At 35.0% G+C, this 18979-nt stretch overlaps 1 protein-coding gene and 1 long non-coding RNA gene across 3 annotated transcripts in view; one reads left to right on the forward strand and one right to left on the reverse strand.

Annotated features, from left to right (window-relative positions):
• LOC309656371 overlaps positions 1–18979 on the forward strand; it is a 214753-nt gene that overhangs the window by 158204 nt on the left and 37570 nt on the right. The gene's annotated exons all lie outside the window — the stretch shown is intronic.
• The window catches only part of IREB2 (iron responsive element binding protein 2), a 62397-nt gene continuing 45139 nt past the window's right edge, over positions 1722–18979 (reverse strand). For both annotated transcript variants that reach the window (XM_082452621.1, XM_082452622.1), the window contains 12 exons: positions 18636–18752; positions 17403–17562; positions 16477–16612; positions 14847–14931; positions 14319–14475; positions 13882–14006; positions 12128–12232; positions 11889–12031; positions 8758–8905; positions 8550–8672; positions 5574–5759; positions 1722–4855 (listed from right to left, as the gene is read on the reverse strand). In XM_082452621.1, the coding sequence (XP_082308747.1) occupies positions 4745–4855; positions 5574–5759; positions 8550–8672; positions 8758–8905; positions 11889–12031; positions 12128–12232; positions 13882–14006; positions 14319–14475; positions 14847–14931; positions 16477–16612; positions 17403–17562; positions 18636–18752 (1596 nt within the window). In that variant the 3' untranslated portion in view covers positions 1722–4744. The remainder of the gene's footprint in view (positions 4856–5573; positions 5760–8549; positions 8673–8757; positions 8906–11888; positions 12032–12127; positions 12233–13881; positions 14007–14318; positions 14476–14846; positions 14932–16476; positions 16613–17402; positions 17563–18635; positions 18753–18979) is intronic.

Consider the following 18979-nt stretch of genomic DNA (forward strand, 5'->3'; position numbering starts at 1 on the left):
GAATCTGACTCCCAATGGCCTTGTTAGGCCCCTCTGCATTCTCTTCCCTCAGGCAGGTCCTGAATTCTCTCCACCCTCTCACTATTCCACCTCTATTGATCTGGTTAATGTCTTTAAGATACACTGCTCAGTCATATTACTGGGTCTAAGAGAATGAACATTTCTAAGGCTCTTAATACATGCTACCAAATCATGTTTTTCCTCAATAATGCCAATATTGGATACCATGATAATGAAAAAAGTTCCACCAATCTGATAGACAAGAAATGTCATGTCACTGTTGTATTAACAAGTTTTTTCCTTCTCCATCTGGCCACTAGGACACTTAGGTATTGGCTCTCAAAGAGTTTAGTGATCAAAAATTGGAGTGAAACAAAATGAACAATCTGCAGAGTGAGATTATAGGTATGATTTTATATTATAAAACATCCTATAAAACATAATAGCCCACTAGTTTTATGATACAACTATATATTGCAGGTTGTTTAAAATGCTAAAAATTCAGTGCCATCATCATGTAAACACAAAATTCAGAGACAACACAATTGTCATTACACAAGCAAATTCTGTGGGGATTACATATACATCTGCTTCTGCAATAAATGTTCCATTTTTGTATACTAAACACAAGCTTTATAATCTGATATTTTGGAAAACTTATCAGCCAAACAACTCACATCAAATTAAAACAAGCTGAAGCTAAACTAATTTATAATTAAAAAGCAAAAGTGGCATCAAGTGAAAACCATAAACTAAGAAAACAAAACATTGGTGTTGCACTAGGCTTCCTCGAAAACTCTGGATATTCAAATATTCAAACTATCATCATGTGTCTGTGTTGATATTGTAAAGCAAATAAATCTTAGAATACTGAATTGGAATCCTTAGAAAACTAATAATGTACTAATTTTAGTTTATGAATACCAAATTTCAGTAGATTTCAATTACTCATTTAGGTTGCTATTAAGAGTGGGAGAAAGGGCAGATATTTTTAGATCAGTGGGCAGCTGACCATACTTACAAAACATTACTTTAGAGGCTCATGGCCCTGGCTCCCAGCTCCAGATGACTTGCTTCAAGAGAGTGCTGATGAATAGCCAGTGAAGGAGGAAGTAACACCACCAGCTGGTCCTAAAGCATAGAGGCTCATGAAAACATAGCACCTCCATCCTGCAACCATCAAGAAAAGGCCCTTTCCTCCTGTAATACACAACTTTGTAGCATGAGATGAATTCAGTCCTAAATGTTCACTTTAACATAAATTACCTCCATAAAAAAAGATCTAGAGTATGGAGGTTATGTTCAGGGCAACTTGTGGAGGGTCCAACTTATTCATCAGAATGGGTTGCCTAGCACAGTCTCCCATCTCTTGAATGTTCAAGAAAAGTTTGCCCAGTTAGATGTTATTTAGACAAGGGATCCTGCTTTGGGTGAGATATTAGTCTTTTCAACTCTAAAAATGTTATTCCATGAATCTCAGTACCTGCTGGAACAACCCTTGAATCAAGTTCAACTTTACTTATTGTTTCCTCGAGGCTATTCCTACTGCAAACTTTATCTTGGTTTTCATTCTCATTTTGGCAGTTATATTGGGAATAATTAATGTCTGAACATTTAAGTAACATGTTTGAAGAGAAATTTCTGGATGGTATCCTGTTTCTTTTTAAGTTATCATATTTTATTTTTCAATTACCACAAAATATTTTATAACAAGAGTCAAATATGTGATAATACAATTTTCTTTATTAAAAATAATTTACAGCATCAGTAACATATACACAATTGTCATCAACTGAACTTTGCCTCCAATATATTTCTATACAATACTTAAAATTATTGAACTTAAAACTGTTATACTGTTTTGTTGGCTTTAAATAATAGACAATGATTTATATTTACTTAAGTGAGATATATGGTTTCATAATTACATACTATGTGTAAAATTGATAGAAACATCAGCACTATCACACTTTAGGGGAAAAGTCACTAAAGAAGACTAAGTCCACCTCCTTCCCCTCTCTTTTATAACTCCAAATCAAACTAAGATAGGGTCAACATCCAGTATCTTAGCACTTTCTCCTAAACCTAAAGGCAAAAGAAAGGTGTCTTTTAATTCAACCACAGAAAAATGTCAGTCAAATAATTTCTCCTCATCCTCTCACTCAACACTGAGAAGGCGAATGCACACAACACTGTTACCAGATATGCAAACAACTAGAATTCTGACTTAGGTCTTAGCTGTACTTTTTGTCCTTTAGTACCACTGAAGTTTGATTCCCAGTGAAAAACTGAGCAATTTAGCTAAAGGAGTCTAATACCTCTCATTCAAGTGTCAGCTTGGAGATAAAACAGGAAGTAACAACTGTCATCTTGGAAACTTTTTAGGTATACTAATGGCAATTCAGTGACTGGATGACATTTTCAGCGATTAGCAACCCGAAGGCATGAAATATGGCAATGGTATGTAGCATAATGTTTCTTAAAATATAACAAAAATGCTGCTGTTGATAATGACCTTTGAAATTGTACTTTTAAATTCACAACACTAATTTGCTTCTCTAAGGGGCCTATTATACTTCCTGCCACAATATTTGTGTATTTTTTTTAGAACACAAAATTATCCAGATATATTCAACAAAGGAGATAAGTAAAACAATAAAAACCAACAGGGGCCACATTTTTGCAAACACAGAATTTGGCTGGAGGCAGAAATACAGGTATGCTCTGGGACATACATCCATGACTCTCCTCAAAAATTGATAGCCATTGCTTACCAAGCTTTTTGGTTCATTGTATATAAGCAAGAGATTAAGAGAACCTTGATTTTGTTCCTGAAATACAAGATCTGCTTGTGTTATTTATTACTGGACTAGGTAGACTGGAAATATAAATGCTTAATTCATAGCTGGCTAGCTTTATCATCTCTTCATCTCCTAAATGTGCTGTTTATGATCATGCCCAGGCCTCTGCCCATAGGTTACATATTATATAACAGTATGGCTTAAAAATAAAACAGATGTTTTCCCCACACATAACAATCTGGATTATCATTTCTTCAAAGCCTGTAACAGATATTTTAATGTTCAACTTGTAAATTCTCCATCCCTAATTCATGTTTTCATGTAAATTAAAAACATATGCACTGACAAATACACAGCATTATAAAATATCAAGAACACAATGTGATTTGAAAGTATCAAAGAAAATATTTATAAAAAATTTAAATAAAAGGGAAATCGTTTTGCCAAACTCTAGTCCATCTAATTGTCTAAACACATATTTGCAGAATATTTTTGAAAGATTGTATGATTTGATTATGTGCAAAGTTCTCAGTGGTCTTTACCCACTGGTTTGGTAATTTCAGCATTTTAGCTTAAAACAATTCTTTATTCTGTGCAATGTGAGCTAATTCTGAATTGCAGTAACTTAACTAGGTCATATGATGATCTCCATGTGGGAAAAAAAATCACTACAATTAACCTTCTGCCTGCTAAGTTTAATTTCTTAATTAAAAAAAAAAAGGTATAGGACTTTTTGGAATTAATTATCCAACCTTTTTCTTAAAAGTTGACAAACTTCTTGTTGACATAACATTTGATGTGATAAACAGACATGCAAATAGAGAAAATACAGTATTCAGACAGCAATAACTTAAGTGTTCTATCCTGACGGTTAGCAAAAGCATACGTAATTAATAGTATCATGCATCCCAGGTAAAATGATTCAAAATGACAGGAAATCGATTTAAATAATTAAGAAGTAACCAACATTTAAAAAATGTTTAGGGTTGAGCAACCATATAATTTAGGGTGGATAATTTAAAAATCTAGAGGAAATCATGTTAGCATTTAATGATTAAATAAAGTTCTCTTTAGCAACCATAAATGAGTGTGGAATTTTAGTTAATAATACCTAAAATATTAGGTTACAGGAAGTTACAGTATCACACAGAGTGAGCAAAATAATCCAACTGATATAATGCCATCTGAGGCTTGCCAGGGTCACAGTAGCAAATTACTGAAAAATTAAGGGCTGCATGTGTGATATATATTTTCACTGCCAATACATGGTGCTACGCGATCAACTGTGTTCTGTTAACAGTCCACCTTCTGGTGTGGAGGAAACCTTGGCTGGATTGGACAGAATGATTGTGTCTGGGGCAGGTTCTATCCCTTGCAGTTAGACTGAGACTTAGGATAACCCTGGCTTATATTACAAACTAAGAATGACAACTATGTGCAACTCAATTCTGAAAAGGAACGAATATATCTGAAAATCCACGTATAAATCAGACTTCACCTTCCACAATTTTAAAGTTATCTGGCTTGTTATATTCCAATCTGCTACTCTTAAACCAACAAACAGTAGTATACAGTTTTATAGGTGCAAAACTAAACGAAAGACTTCAGGAAGGTTACTCATATAAGAATCTTTAACACAAGTTCAAATTCTGCCTTTATTTACAAAATGGTCTGATAAAATATCCCCCCATACTTACAGGCCTCTTCCACAACACACTTCACACGCTGATTTTAGCAATGTTAATAGCACCATTCGTATATTATTTAAAATCAAGAAGATTTCATTTCAGTCACTACGTTGATTCATAATCATTTACATCCATGGATGAGATAAGTGAGCATACTGGGACTATCTGCAGCTCCATGGTAAGGGTTCCTGGGTCCAGCACAAAAGGCTTTGTTTGCAGTTACCAGTTATGAAAGGTATCCATGGTGAGTAGATACTATGAGAATTTTCGTGCCACAAAGTTTAATAATCCTCCATGTTTGAACAATGTTATTTCCACATCATTTTCAAAGGAAGCAATCACGCTGAATACTTTTCCAGTGCTTGTCTTTAAACAAACAAAAACATCTCACATGAGTGGTAAAATCTACAAAGTTTTACTTAGTGGTTAAGACCATCTGTCTTCATATTCAGTGACTATACTCATATTCTGTCTGAGAAACATTTCTCCTGCTTGAAAACACCTCATATACCAAACCACAGACTTCACAGCTAAGTAGAAAAACATGTTATTTTCGTCCCTTATTCTAAATAACAAGTATTGTATCACCTAAAACATTAAATCAAATGATTTAGATTTTGACTTACTAATTAGGGAAGTTGTTACTCATGTTCATTTTATGTTAAATTAAATATTCATTGCATATAATATTGTTACTCTTTTTCCTTTTTTCTTGGTTGTAAAGTCTGTGTTACTCTAACCCTGAACACTCAATTTTGGCTTCTCCTAAAGTGGTGTAAGTGCCTGGGATAAAATTAGATCAGGAGAGAGAGAGCTGATAACGAGGAAAAGGAAGTTAACGCGTGTAACTGCAAGTCCATGTCTTCTTTCTGGACTAAGTATACAGTGTTTTCTACTTTTCCTCGGAGAACATCAACTATATTAACATCGGTTTAAGTACAGAGAAAACAGAGCCTTCTTAAACTACAATTTGTTCACTAACTGACATTAGTATGCAATTTACAGTAATTGTTTTTCACTCAATTTACAACCATCTATTTAAATATATAGTACACAATCATATATTTGAGAATTTTAGATATACCTTTATATTTAATGTAACTCCAGGAGACAGTTCTTCAGGAAATGTTAAAGAAAATGTTTCTCTGCCAGAGAGGCCCAAAGAATCTGCATTTTCTCCTGGAAGGAACTGAAGTGGAGCTATGCCAATTCCAATCAAATGATCTTTGTGAATTTTTTCATAACTTTCAGCCAAAACAGCTTTCACACCCTGTAACAAACATGCATTTTATTTCCTCCATTCATCTCTGAAAGTTGCTTTACTGAGCATTTTAAAGGGAAAAAATTTCTACTTTTGGCTTTTCTGTAAAAACTTTAAACCCAATACCCCATACTAAATGTCAATGTTACATCAAAGTATTTAAAGAAGTCTTTTATAGGTTATTTTTCTCTAAGTAGCTCCTTAACTCCTTCTAACTGCCCCTCGGCCACTCCAGGGTTAAGTACTGCCAGTGCCTACCATATAGTAAGCGCTCTCTATAACTGGGGGCGGCTGCTTTAAACTCAAAAAGTGCTCAGGAGGATTTCTGTTTAATTATGGTAGATCTAATGTATGTGTTCATCAACACTCCCTTTTAAATTGCCACTAAAATAAAAGAATAAAGAAGTGTAAACCCATAGCAACAAAGGGAATAGGATGTGCAAATTCTATAAATATTCGGAAAACAGAGACAGGTAACTGACTTAGCAGACAATGTTGAAACTACAAACTGATAAACTGAAACTAGGGTGATACCAGTAAGATTTGAGTCAATTTGCAACAAAGAACCTAGAAAAGGCTTGAGACTCAGAGGCATGAGGTTCTCAGAACACTGGGATACTAGTTAGAAGTCTATAAAAAGCAGTAAGATCTCCAGCTCAGTTCCCACTCAAGAGAGGAGGCTATTCTCCGGACAAAATCAGCTAAAGACCCATGTTTCTCTACTTTTTTTCATTATTATCTTCCTAAGGAGTTTTAGACATTTCCCTTCTAATCACATCTTCCTCCTCATCACCCCCCCCCTAAATTTAATGTCACAAATATACTGTGTATCTGTTTATGTATGTATATGTATATCTATACTTCATACATAAAAAGAGTAAGATTTTGTTCCACCCCTTGGGAGTGCCAGCACCCTGCAGAGGATGGATGCTCTAGACCGAGGAGGAACACTAGGCTCACGGGAAGGCTGGGTGAGAATACTATCAGAAATGGGGGGAGTAAGTCTGTTTCTTCAATGGGCCTCCTTCCATGAAGAAACTGAATGGCCCAGAGAAAATATTTACAGATACTAACATATAGGGCTATCTCAATGAAAAAGGTAGCTTATCATTAGTAAGGCCAACTAACAAAATGCAGCTCACAACTACAGCTTGTAATCAGTTTTTTAATGTCCAACTGAATGGACAGCCAAGGATCAACAGCTATATGAGGAAAGCCCACAACAACAACAAAAAAAGCTAAAAAAACTTCAGGAAATAAAAGGGAACCTATACCTATAATTAATATTCACGATATAGACATACCTTGTTTTTATTGAGCTTTGCAGATACTATGTTTTTTAACAAATTGAAGTTTTTTGGCAACTCTGTGTCAAGCAAGTCTACAGGCTCCATTTTTCCAACAGCATTTGCTCACTTCATGTGTGTGTCACATTTTGGTAATTCTTGTAATATTTCAAATGTTTTCATTATTATTTTATTTGTTATGGTGATCTGTGACAAGTGATTTTTGATGTTACTATACGACTTGCTGAAGGCTCAGATGATGGTTAGCATTTTTTAGCAATAAAGTATTTTTTAATTAAAGTATGTACGATTTTTTAAAATTAATTAATTAATTTATTTATTTATTTATTTTTGGCTGTGTTGGGTCTTAGTTTCTGTGCGAGGGCTTTCTCTAGTTGCGGCAAGTGGGGGCCACTCTTCATCGCAGTGTGGGGGCTTCTCACTATCGCGGCCTCTATTGTTGCGGAGCACAGGCTCCAGACGCGCAGGCTCAGTAGTTGTGGCTCACGGGCCTAGTTGCTCCGCGGCATGTGGGATCTTCCCAGACCAGGGCTCGAACCCGTGTCCCCTGCATTGGCAGGCAGATTCTCAACCACTGCGCCACCAGGGACGCCCTGTACAATTTTTTTTTAGATATGCTGTTGCACACTTAATAGACTACAGTACAGTGTAAACGTAACTTTTTATACGCACTGGGAAACCAAAAAACTTGTGCAGCTCGCTTTATTGTGATAATCACTTTCTTGCAGTGGTGAAGAACTGAGACTGGAGTATCTCTGAAGTATGTTGGTACTTAAAATTATTATCTTACAAAGACGGAAGAATTAGACTTATTCCCACAACTCCTTAGAGTATTTACATTTTTAGGGGGAGGGGAATTAAAGATTCAAAACAAATGACGTTTGTATGATTATGATAGCTATGAGGGCTGTATTTTGACCAGCCTCTTCAACAACTACAATTGTAAAGAGAAGCACAGTATGAGTATGAAATGGCAGAGAGCACATGTCACAGGACTATTCTCTCCAACAGATCCCCTATTTGCTCTTCAACAAGGAAACAGTCTCAACAGAAATGTCTTCCTAGCAGACAGCCAGGGACCAATATCACCTGTTTGGAAAAAGATAAAAGTAAAACGTGGCCCACTATCTCTGAGTTGTTAACCTTTGATGGAGCAAATCAGAGAAAATTAAATGAAAAGGGGGCAAGTAAAACTACCAATGGGTATAAATAATTATTATTATAAAGCAATAATTTAAGACAGAATATCCTTTCCCTCTACCACATTTATTTTCACAAATAAGACTGATGTAGGTATAATTAAATTCAGAGTATTAAAATGCAACTAGATTAGTACAACGTATTATATAAGGTCACTTAAAAACACCCACAGATGAGATCCAAGTAGGCATAAAAAGTCTAAATGAACAAAATGAACTTTGACAGGATGTTACTGACAAAAGGGAATATTTAAAACTCTTTGAAGTTTAACATAAAATTTAAGAATCAATACCAGCAAGTATGGTCCTTTGGCAGCCCAATCTCTTGAATTTCCTGAACCATATTTCTTCCCTGCTAAAATAATCAGTGGGATACCTTCCTTCTGGTACAGCTCTGCAGCCTCAAATACATCTAGCTGTAGATTAAAACAAACATAAGAAATTTTAATACAAATTTTGATCTAGTTAGCAACTGCCTAAATACTCTGTATACATCCTTACCGTCTGTCCTGATGGAAAATGAACTGTTTTGGGAGCTGGTTTTCCAATGAACTTATTAAAAAGCTTGATATTTGCGAAAGTGCCTCTTGTCATCACGGCATCATTACCTCTTCGGGCTCCATAAGAGTTGAATTCACGAGGGGTAAGGCTGCAACAAAGTTATGGAAGTTAGTTTTTATTTTAGATGGAAAATAATCACATTATTAAATTGTAAAACTTACTCATAAACACTTTTTTATTATGGAAAATTTCAAGCATGCACAAAAGTAGAGAAAACAGAACAGTGAATGCCCAGGAGCCTATCACTACTCTACAATAATCAATTCATGGAATCTTTGTTTCTCCTATAATCATCCTCCATTAGACTGTTTTGAAGAAAACTCAGATATCATATTTTAACTGTATACATTTCAGTATGTTTCTCTAAAAGATACGGACTTAAAAATACTACCTTGTTACAAACAAAACCCTCCGAACTTCTTAATACCAGCTAGCCAGTCAATATTCAAATGTCCCTGGTTTTCCTACTACTTTTTTAGTTGTTGGTTTGCTCCAATCAGATCCAAATATGGTTTATAAATTCATCCAGTTGATCTCAAGTCTTTTTTTTTAAATGTGTGTTTTTATTTATTTATTTATTTATTTTTAAATTTATGGCTGTGTTGGGTCTTCGTTTCTGTGCGAGGGCTTTCTCTAGTTGTGGCAAGCGGAGGCCACTCTTCATCGCGGTGCGCGGGCCTCTCACCATCGCGGCCTCTCTTGTTGCGGAGCACAGGCTCCAGACGCGCAGGCTCAGTAGTTGTGGCGCATGGGCCCAGTTGCTCCGCGGCATGTGGGATCCTCCCAGACCAGGGCTCGAACCCGTGTCCCCTGCATTGGCAGGCAGATTCTTAACCACTGCGCCACCAGGGAAGCCCCCCTCAAGTCTTTTAATCTATATGTTCCCTCTCCTTTTTTGTCTCCTCTTATACTTTATCTAAAGAAATTAGGTCATTTGTAGTGTAGTTTCCTATATGTAGACTGCGCTCACTGCATCTCCACAGTCCATTTCATATGTTGTTCTCCCTCCTGTATTTCTTGTTAACCAGATGTCAAATCTAGTGACTTGACAAGATTTGGGTTTTTAATTTTTGCAACAATGCTGCATAGGTCATACTTCCATCAGGGGCACATGATACCCAGTTTTCTCTTTCTGGAATGCTACCAGTGATTGATCATCATTGTCTAGACTGCATTAGGGACTGCAAAATGATACTCTATTTCTCTTATTCCTTCTTCATTTTTTAGCTGGAAAACTTCTATGAAGACAAACTTTCCTTCATCAATGATTTGGTTATAATGAAATACATTCCATACAGAAAAGACTTACTTGTTAAATAATGAGATGGTTTCCCATCATCTTCCAAAGGCAACTTGGAGTTTTTAGTTTTTCTCTTTTAATATTATTATGAACTCATGGATTTAAACATATTCATTATGTTTCAACCCATTCCAGTTATTATTCTTTATTGATGCTCAACATGTCCCATCTTTGAGCAGTGACAGATTCAAGTTGGCTCCTGAGACCTTTTGACAGAAAGCCTGGTAGTTAATTGCAGTTTGGTGGGAATTAAAACACTCTTTGGTAGTCTCTATAGCTCTTTTGCTTTTGGTATAAGACATCTAGAATCATCTTGTATATTTTCCAGGGCCAAACCTGGAATCAACCATTTCTCTAAGACGAATTGGTTGCTTGTCCTAAGAATTGGTATTTAGACACCATTATCTGTGTGCTATGGGTTTTCATTGCTACAGGATTGGTTACTATATAAATGACCTTTTAGGGACAAGAGAAAACTGAGCATAAGCAGCTCAACAATCAACAACCAACTTCCATCAGTCTCTAATTTGGTCTTTTATGTAAAGACAACAAATATTCTTCTAATTTAAACATCTTATCTCAGGATGTACATTTAAACATTGTACTTCAGGATGGAGATGGTGAGAGGTTTGAGTGTCTTTAAAAATAAAATTTTTAACTGACGAAAACTACGGTATTAACTGTGCTAAGAAATCCATATCAGCAATTACAATAAATATAAAAATTGTGTATTTGAGAGAAGTGGTGGCTTTTTCTTTGGGGGGGGGGTTGGAATCTTTGTCACAATTATGACCAAGATGGAAATCACCTTTTAAAAAATATTTGGGAGAAATAAAACTTATTTTATTTCTCACCACTATGAACAAAAGCCGTATGTAAAACAAACTGATTTATCTTCATCAAATTACACCAAATGGAGTTGCTATTAGCAATTTCTACCAAAAAGTGTTTTAATTCCCACCAAACTACAATTAACTAGAAAATAAATTCAAACACAGATTTCACAATAGCACTAATGAGATTATAGTAAGAGCTATGCAGTATTACATGTCAAACCAAGCTATGTAGCACTGATTTTTATAAGATATTTCAATGAAGAGTCTTATCATTTGCATAGCTCAAGCATCAAAAAGCTAATCAGGCAGCAATACCACAAATTCTACCTTTAGCAAAATTTTGTCTCTGGTGTCAAAACAGTTCTTTGATAACAGAGCAACTCTACGTTATTAATCACACAGAAATGAAACAAAATCTTTCTAGTTTTGGATTTATATATCTTATGTAAATTATCTCCTTTACATTCCCATTTATTATTCTTGTGAAATTTTACACTCAAGAAGCAGAAATTCACTGTCTTTTGATTTGATACAGATCAAGCCTAGCCTCACGCATGTACATTTTATAGCCCAAAATACACACATTTAAATTGTGCAGTCCAACACTGGAAGATGGTTAGAACCATCAGGCTTTGTTTGGTAGGTCAAACCAATCTGACTTTTCAACAAAGTAGCACTGAAAAAGAAAACTCCTGTTTCCAATTAGTTGTTTATTTAATGGACAAGGGCTCAATTTAAAATAGCAATTTCAATTTCTAAAGTTACAAGCAAAAGCGGGTACAACAGGTATCCCAGTTATTGCTTAGGTCAAATACATGGACAATCAGACACCCATGATAGCATGTAATTTACTGGATAAAGGAACATGACCAGTAAAAGCCTCTTAATTAATGAGAAAGATAAAACAAAAACAGCCTATAACCATGTACACATACCCTCTGTTTGTCAAATACTTAGCAGCAGGACTACTCCTAGCAATGCTTCCAGCAGGTGATATATGATCTGTCGTGACAGAGTCTCCCAGATATAATAAGACATGGGCATTTTCAATAGGCTGGAGTGCAACTGGCTCTTTGGTCTAAAAGGTAAAAAATGTTGAAGGCATTTAACTCTTCATGAGGTTTTTTAAACTTCAAACAATTTTTTAAATATCAAATAGTAAAAAAGTACTCACAAGCTTATCAAAAAATGAAGGACATCTGATATAAGTAGACTTTAAATCCCATGGAAACAAAACTGAATCTGGTACTTCTAAAGAATTCCACCGTTTATTTCCCATCTGTGAGTATGGTTTTGGTTGATAAACCAAAAGAAAGATAAAATGGAGTCAGAAAAAGAGGTTTATGAAAATGAGGAAATTAACATAGTACTTAGGTTAGAATTAAGAAAAGAAAATAGGCCTCATCCATTTGGAAAGAAAGCTAAGATACTGCATTCTATAAAATTATGACATTTTTGGACTGAACTGATAAAATTTGCTCATCGAATTCCAGCACACCAGATTTTCAGGAATGCCCTAAGAGTTAAGTTTCAATACAAACTGAATGTGAAAGACTTTACAGAGCCCCAGAAAAGCTAAAGAAGTTAGAAAAATCTAAACATGTTGCTTAACTTAAACAAAACATTAAGTGTGTTTTGGGGTATACTTTTAATATTTAAGAATATTATCATGGAGAAAACCTTTTTTTTTCCAACATATTTGTCCTACATCACTGTATTATTAGTCCTGCCTTCAAACTATATTCAAAATCTCACCATTACTCACCACCTCCACTGCTACCCCAAATGTTCCATGCTATTACCATTTTTTACTTTGGACTACTACATACAATAGGTCCTCCTGACTCTATCCTTCGTATTACCCAACCCTCTTGCCCCAATATAGTTTCAATTCAAAGACAGTGCAATCTTTTTGATTATGACACTCCTGTTCCACACCTTCCAATGGCTCCCCATCTCACTTCAGAGTACAAGATTAAATGTTAAAAATGGCCTAAAATTCGCTATGTAATCTGGACGTCATTTCCTACCACCATCCTTCTTACTTCCTATGTGCTAGTCACACTGCCTTCATTATGGTTCCCTCCTTAAGGCCTTTACACTGGTCCCTCTACCTGGTAAGCCCTGTTCTTTGTTCAGATATATGACTAACTTGTTCACCTCCTTCAAAACTTTGCTCAAATACCATGTTTTCAACTATCCTATATAAAACTGCAATCTACTCCCCAAATTTCACACAATTGGTTCTCTTTACCCTGTTCTGTAATTTTCTACAGCACTCATTACTTTTTAACATATTGTATAATTTACCTAATTATTCTGTCTACAGTTTACTATCTGCCTCTCCCCTTGAGAACTTTGTGTTTTCTTCACTGATATATTCCAAACAGCTAGAAGAGTGCCTGGCACATACTAGGGGCTCAATAAATATTTGTTAAGTGAATAACTATCATTTTTGCTCTCATGTTTATATTCTAAGTTCTTTTTAAAAAGTGTGAATGTATGTATTAGCTTCTAGATACACAAAACATCTCTGGAACGATGCTTAAGAAACTGACATAACTGGTTGCCTTTGAGGAGATAAAGTAGATGGCTAAGGAATGGGTGGGAGGGAGATATCAATGTCTGCTCTTATTTCTTTTGAATTTTGAACCATTTGAATGGGAACAACAAACAAGGGCAGTTTCTATGAAGTGTGTCCACGTTCAGGATGCCAAATATAAATGTTTTTGCTATACATTTCTAATGAGTAAATAAATAAAATTCTGATACTCTTAGATACTAGATTCCAGATACAAAATGTCACTCATTAAAAACCGTGTATTCAAAATAATGTAATTTTAATTTTGATTCTATTCAGAAAGATACGTGAAATAAAGAAACACTGCCACTTTACTAAACCTTTTAAGAAACAAATGAGAGTCTTACCTCTGTCTTCTCTTTTAATGCTTTAAACATGGATAACACAACATGTTCTTCCTCTATCTGATGAACTTCTTCTCGACTAGGCCAAATATCATGTAGGTAAATATTCCTGCCAGTAGGGTCAGTACCTGGTTAAAAATTTTTCATATGAAATTTAGTATAAAAAGTAACTCCCTCAAAATGTTCACATCTTTTCAAAGACACATCATAGAAACCAAGTATATTATTCAACAAGAGTGCTTCAGGTGTAAGCAGCTGAAAGAACTAATTACTTGCACATTATATATTCTCCATATGAATCAAAAATTAATAATGCATCGTGATAAGATTTTCTGAAATAATTCAAAAAATGAACAGTCTAGGAAACATTTCAAAAGTACAACTTTTGGGGAAAAAAGTGTGCGCCAGGTATATATGTATACATATAAAGGAAAAGATACCTAAAGGCTCTGTCTGGAAATCTATATTCACTGTGCCTGCTATGGCATAAGCTACCACTAAGGGTGGAGAGGCAAGATAATTGGCACGAACACAATCACAAAGACGACCTTCAAAATTTTTATTTCCAGATAAAACTCCACAAGTAACCAAATCACCCTGAAAAAAAAAAAAACAAAAAGCACAAATGAATATATTCAATTCAAGAGATGGTACAAATTTGGATAATCACATATAAGAAATCTCAAATATTACACTTCTGAGGGCATGATAACCAAAAGCATTATTTCCAATTATTAGGTACAGAACTATCCATACTGTAAATAAACTAAAATAATTCCTTACACTATTAAGGAATTAGTTCAAGGTTCTAAAAATGGCTTCAAAGAATCATTTTATGATTGATAGGTTACTCTTCCCAAGAGATGCAAGGACTACAGAAATATAAATACATTAATATATATTTTTGATAATAGTGAAATACAGTTAAGAAAAACCATTTGGATGTCTTACTGATCCACACAGTTTACCTGTTTTACTGCATTTAAAACTGCTTCTGATAAGGGTGCTGTATTTCCCACACATGTTGAACATCCATAGCCAACTATTTCAAATCTGCATTTCAAAAAATAAATGTGATTGGACAGAAAATCACAACATTTGTAAAGAAAGGACAAGTCTTATCTTTCATTTCCATCACTGTAGTTAAGATTGCTGAAGAGAATATTCACAACACACGAACCTTCATCAACATGTTCATTTCACAGCTTTTGAGCAATCAAGTCTGACCCTCAGGCACGCTATCTGTACTGAATGCAAACCTCTAAAGAGTCCCGATACTTAGGACACTCCCTAGTTAAATTTGGTTAACTAAATCTGACACAACTTATCACACTATGCAAGAAAATTCTTCAGATACTACTCGCTAGGAATATATAACATGACCATTCAAAAAATCGATATTATACTTTCCTCCAAAGGGGTTTAAACTGTCAAATATCAAGAGGACCTGGCTGCAACAATCCGACCAAAGGCCCCCAAAGAGGCACTGTAATTGGGTACTCTGATAGGAGTAATCTTTTAATTCTCAACCAACTAAACCCAAGAAAAGCTCCTGACAAAAACTCCAAGATGATATAACTTAAAAATTACAGGTATAATCCTCAAAATTACTTTCAGCTGCTCGTCTAAACAAAGAAAAAAACCTAAAACTTGGCAGTTTTGCAAAAGAATCGATTTACGTAAGACACTATGTTCCAAAATACACAGTGAAAACACAGCTAGCATCAATTATTTTTTTGAGTATATAAGAAATATAAGTTATTTTCTCCAAAGTTCAGGGACAACTTAACCTATGCTTAATGGATACAATAATCTCACAAAACCTCAATTAAGACAATTTACTCAGTTAATAATGCAACCTATAAGATCTCACTCTGTTCTGAAAACTGATAATCTACATGACTCATGCAAATTATGCAGTACTTGGTACCATCCCTTACCTGTCTGTCACTGTTACTTGGTTTTTTGTTTTTTTTGTTTTTGTTTTTTAAATTTTATTTATTTATTTATTTATTTTTATTTATGGCTGTGTTGGGTCTTTGTTTCTGTGCGAGGGCTTTCTCTAGTTGTGGCAAGCGGGGGCCACTCTTCATCGCGGTGCACGGGCCTCTCACTATCGCGGCCTCTCTCGTTGCGGAGCACAGGCTCCAGATGCGCAGGCTCAGTAATTGTGGCTCACGGGCCTAGTTGCTCCGCGGCATGTGGGATCCTCCCAGACCAGGGCTCGAACCCGCGTCCCCTGCATTGGCAGGCAGACTCTCAACCACTGCGCCACCAGGGAAGCCCTGTTACTTGGTTTTACTTGTTTGTCTTGTGTTTCCATCTTTAAATTAGAGATCACATCTCCTACTTCTTTGTAGCCAACACAATGCCTTGCTGCTCACTAAATATGCCTAGTAAATGTCTGCTGAGTGATACGGCCTCAAAGATTTTGTGGTAATGGCAAGGCAACAAGTAGAACTAAAGCATTTTTTTCTATCTTCTTTTTGTATATGAAAGGTCCTTCTATCTTCTTTTTGTATATGAAAGGTCCTAACAAGTAGTTTCAATCACTGCTGAATACCAATGTCAATATAAAGAGTGGTAACCATCACTTACCCGAGCTTACTAAGATATGGTAATACTCCACTTGAACTGAGGTAATGTGTAACCATCCCACTGCCTGGAGATAAACTTGTTCTTATATAAGGTTTAACATGCAGACCAGCTTCAACAGCTTTTTTAGCCAAAAGACCTGCAACAGTAAATAAACAATAATTTATTATGGCAATGTTTCTCTCCCTCTTTCCCTCATATTAAAGTAGGAAGTAAGAAAGGGTTTATGGTTTATTTTACAGGTCACCTCCAATACAGGTTAGGGTAAAAGTCTAAAATTCACACATTTACTGTCATTATTTTGTTCACATTATTCTACTGATTTGTTTCATTTAAAACAAATAAAAAATTGTGGTAGATATACTAGCTTTTACGTTATAAATTATTAAGATACAATCTGATATCATGGCATCATGCACACAAATGGAAAAGGATATATAATAACATCATGTACACATATAATACATATCATTAAATGAACCATTTTAAATGCTATAATCGTAATGAACTAATAGCAATTTAACATTTATACTTGATTTTATACAATTAATGAATTGTTCCACATACATATAATTGATTTCATTTATATTCCTTATCAATAATCTTTTACTTCCTTTGTGTCTCAACTGACTCTAGTACACTGCTATGGTAAATGTCTAGTAGATCAAGAGATCTGCTAATTAACTATACTTCTAAGTAGACAGAAATAACAGATACAACCTAAAACTCATAGATACATGTTATAATTTTAAAAATTCACCTTCTTTGTAATAAAACAAAATTAATAACATAAATCAAACTTAGGCTCCTTAAAACCTAATTAAAAACTCAGGTTCTCAATATCAAACACAGGCATCAATACTCATGCATAATCTAAGAAACAGAATGTGAACATAACAGAAAATGTATGGCTATAAACCACAACCTACCTGCAGCGAGCATGACAGATGGATTGCAATTATTGGTACAACTGATAACGGCAGCAATGACCACAGATCCATGAGACAGCTTATATTCACTTCCTTCATAATGAATAGAGACGATATCATTTTGCTTTTCAGCTGCAATTTGGAAGCCTTTAAATCCAACCTATACAAATTTGCACATAAATATAAACTAAATATTGTGGATATGTATAGAAAAAAAGAATGGTAGAAAATATGGCAGATCCTTGACATTTGATAAGTTCTGACTATTTGTGAGTGATGCTGAAGGTCCATGACATTCAGTAGTTATAATTCAGCTGAAGCATGAATTTGAATAATCATGACAGGAGTCCGGTGGTGTTCCTAAGCTTTTATCTGAGTCCAGCCAACTACTCAGGATCCAGATCTTATTTGGCTTTGCTGTTCTTTATTCATTCCTACTTAACAGTAATTCTCAAGAGATGGTACAAACTTTTTCTGTTAAAAATGGCCTTGAAGATTTGCTTCAAAATGATCCTGTGTGTCTATATGTATGTAGAACAGATGAAGCAAGATGGGTTATGAGTTGGTAATTGTTGAAGTGAGGGACACAGGAATTCATTACACTATTTTATTATTCCTGTACAAGTTTGACATTTTCCTCAAAAAAAAAGAAAAAAGAAATTATAAAAAGAAAGGCTCTGAAAAGAAAGCCAGCTACTAGTTCTCAGAATAGAAAAAGTGACAAGATTGAAGCCATGATTCTCAAGACAGGAAGTACAAACCCTGAAAGTCAAAGAGGTCACTTGGTATTTAGTTAATTTACCAGACTTTAAGAGAGTAATCACAACAGTGTAGTAGTTTTGTCCTAGTCTGAGAAATCACAAAAGTCTAGAGCAGTGCTGCCCAACAGAATTTTCTGTGATGATGTAAATATTCAATAGTTATGCTGTCCAATACAAGAGCCATAGCCACATGTACCTATTCAACTTGAAATGAGGCTATCATGACTAAGAAACTTAATTTTTAACTTTAAATTTTTATTTAAATATGCCCAATCAACCTCTGGTCCTCACAGTGGATCTGGGAACAAGCTCATGAAATGTCTGACTTGCACTTTGGACAGAGGCAAAGGAGGGGGCTGCTGGTGTGTGCCAATAACATAAAAATACAGCAGTTGATTGAGTTCATGGGTCATCCTGCTAGTTCTTCACTACTTACTTAGCACAAAGTGTATTGACAAATAAGGTAATCTACCTTTTCATTTAAGCAAGCTTGGAAATCACTTTTCATATCTGTCAAAGCAACTCTATCCTGAGGTCTTTTTGGACCACTGACAGATGGAACTATTGAATTCAGATTAATCTGGATCACCTAGGAAATGAGAGAAAAGAGGGAGAAAAGTAATTAGAATTCGTAAGTACAGATTCCAACTTGAGTACTACTTTCTGATGCAGAATGAATATACTCACATTTGTTTGAATGCAATTTGTTTTAATGGTGATATACACTCCCAAGAAATATTTTAAAACAACGCCATTTAATTTATGAAACATAATATATAAAAATTTGCTAAAAGACTAGCAGACCAGTATGCAAAG

Source organism: Balaenoptera physalus, assembly GCF_965194825.1.
Source record: "Balaenoptera physalus genome assembly, chromosome: 2".
Lineage (NCBI taxonomy): Eukaryota > Metazoa > Chordata > Mammalia > Artiodactyla > Balaenopteridae > Balaenoptera > Balaenoptera physalus.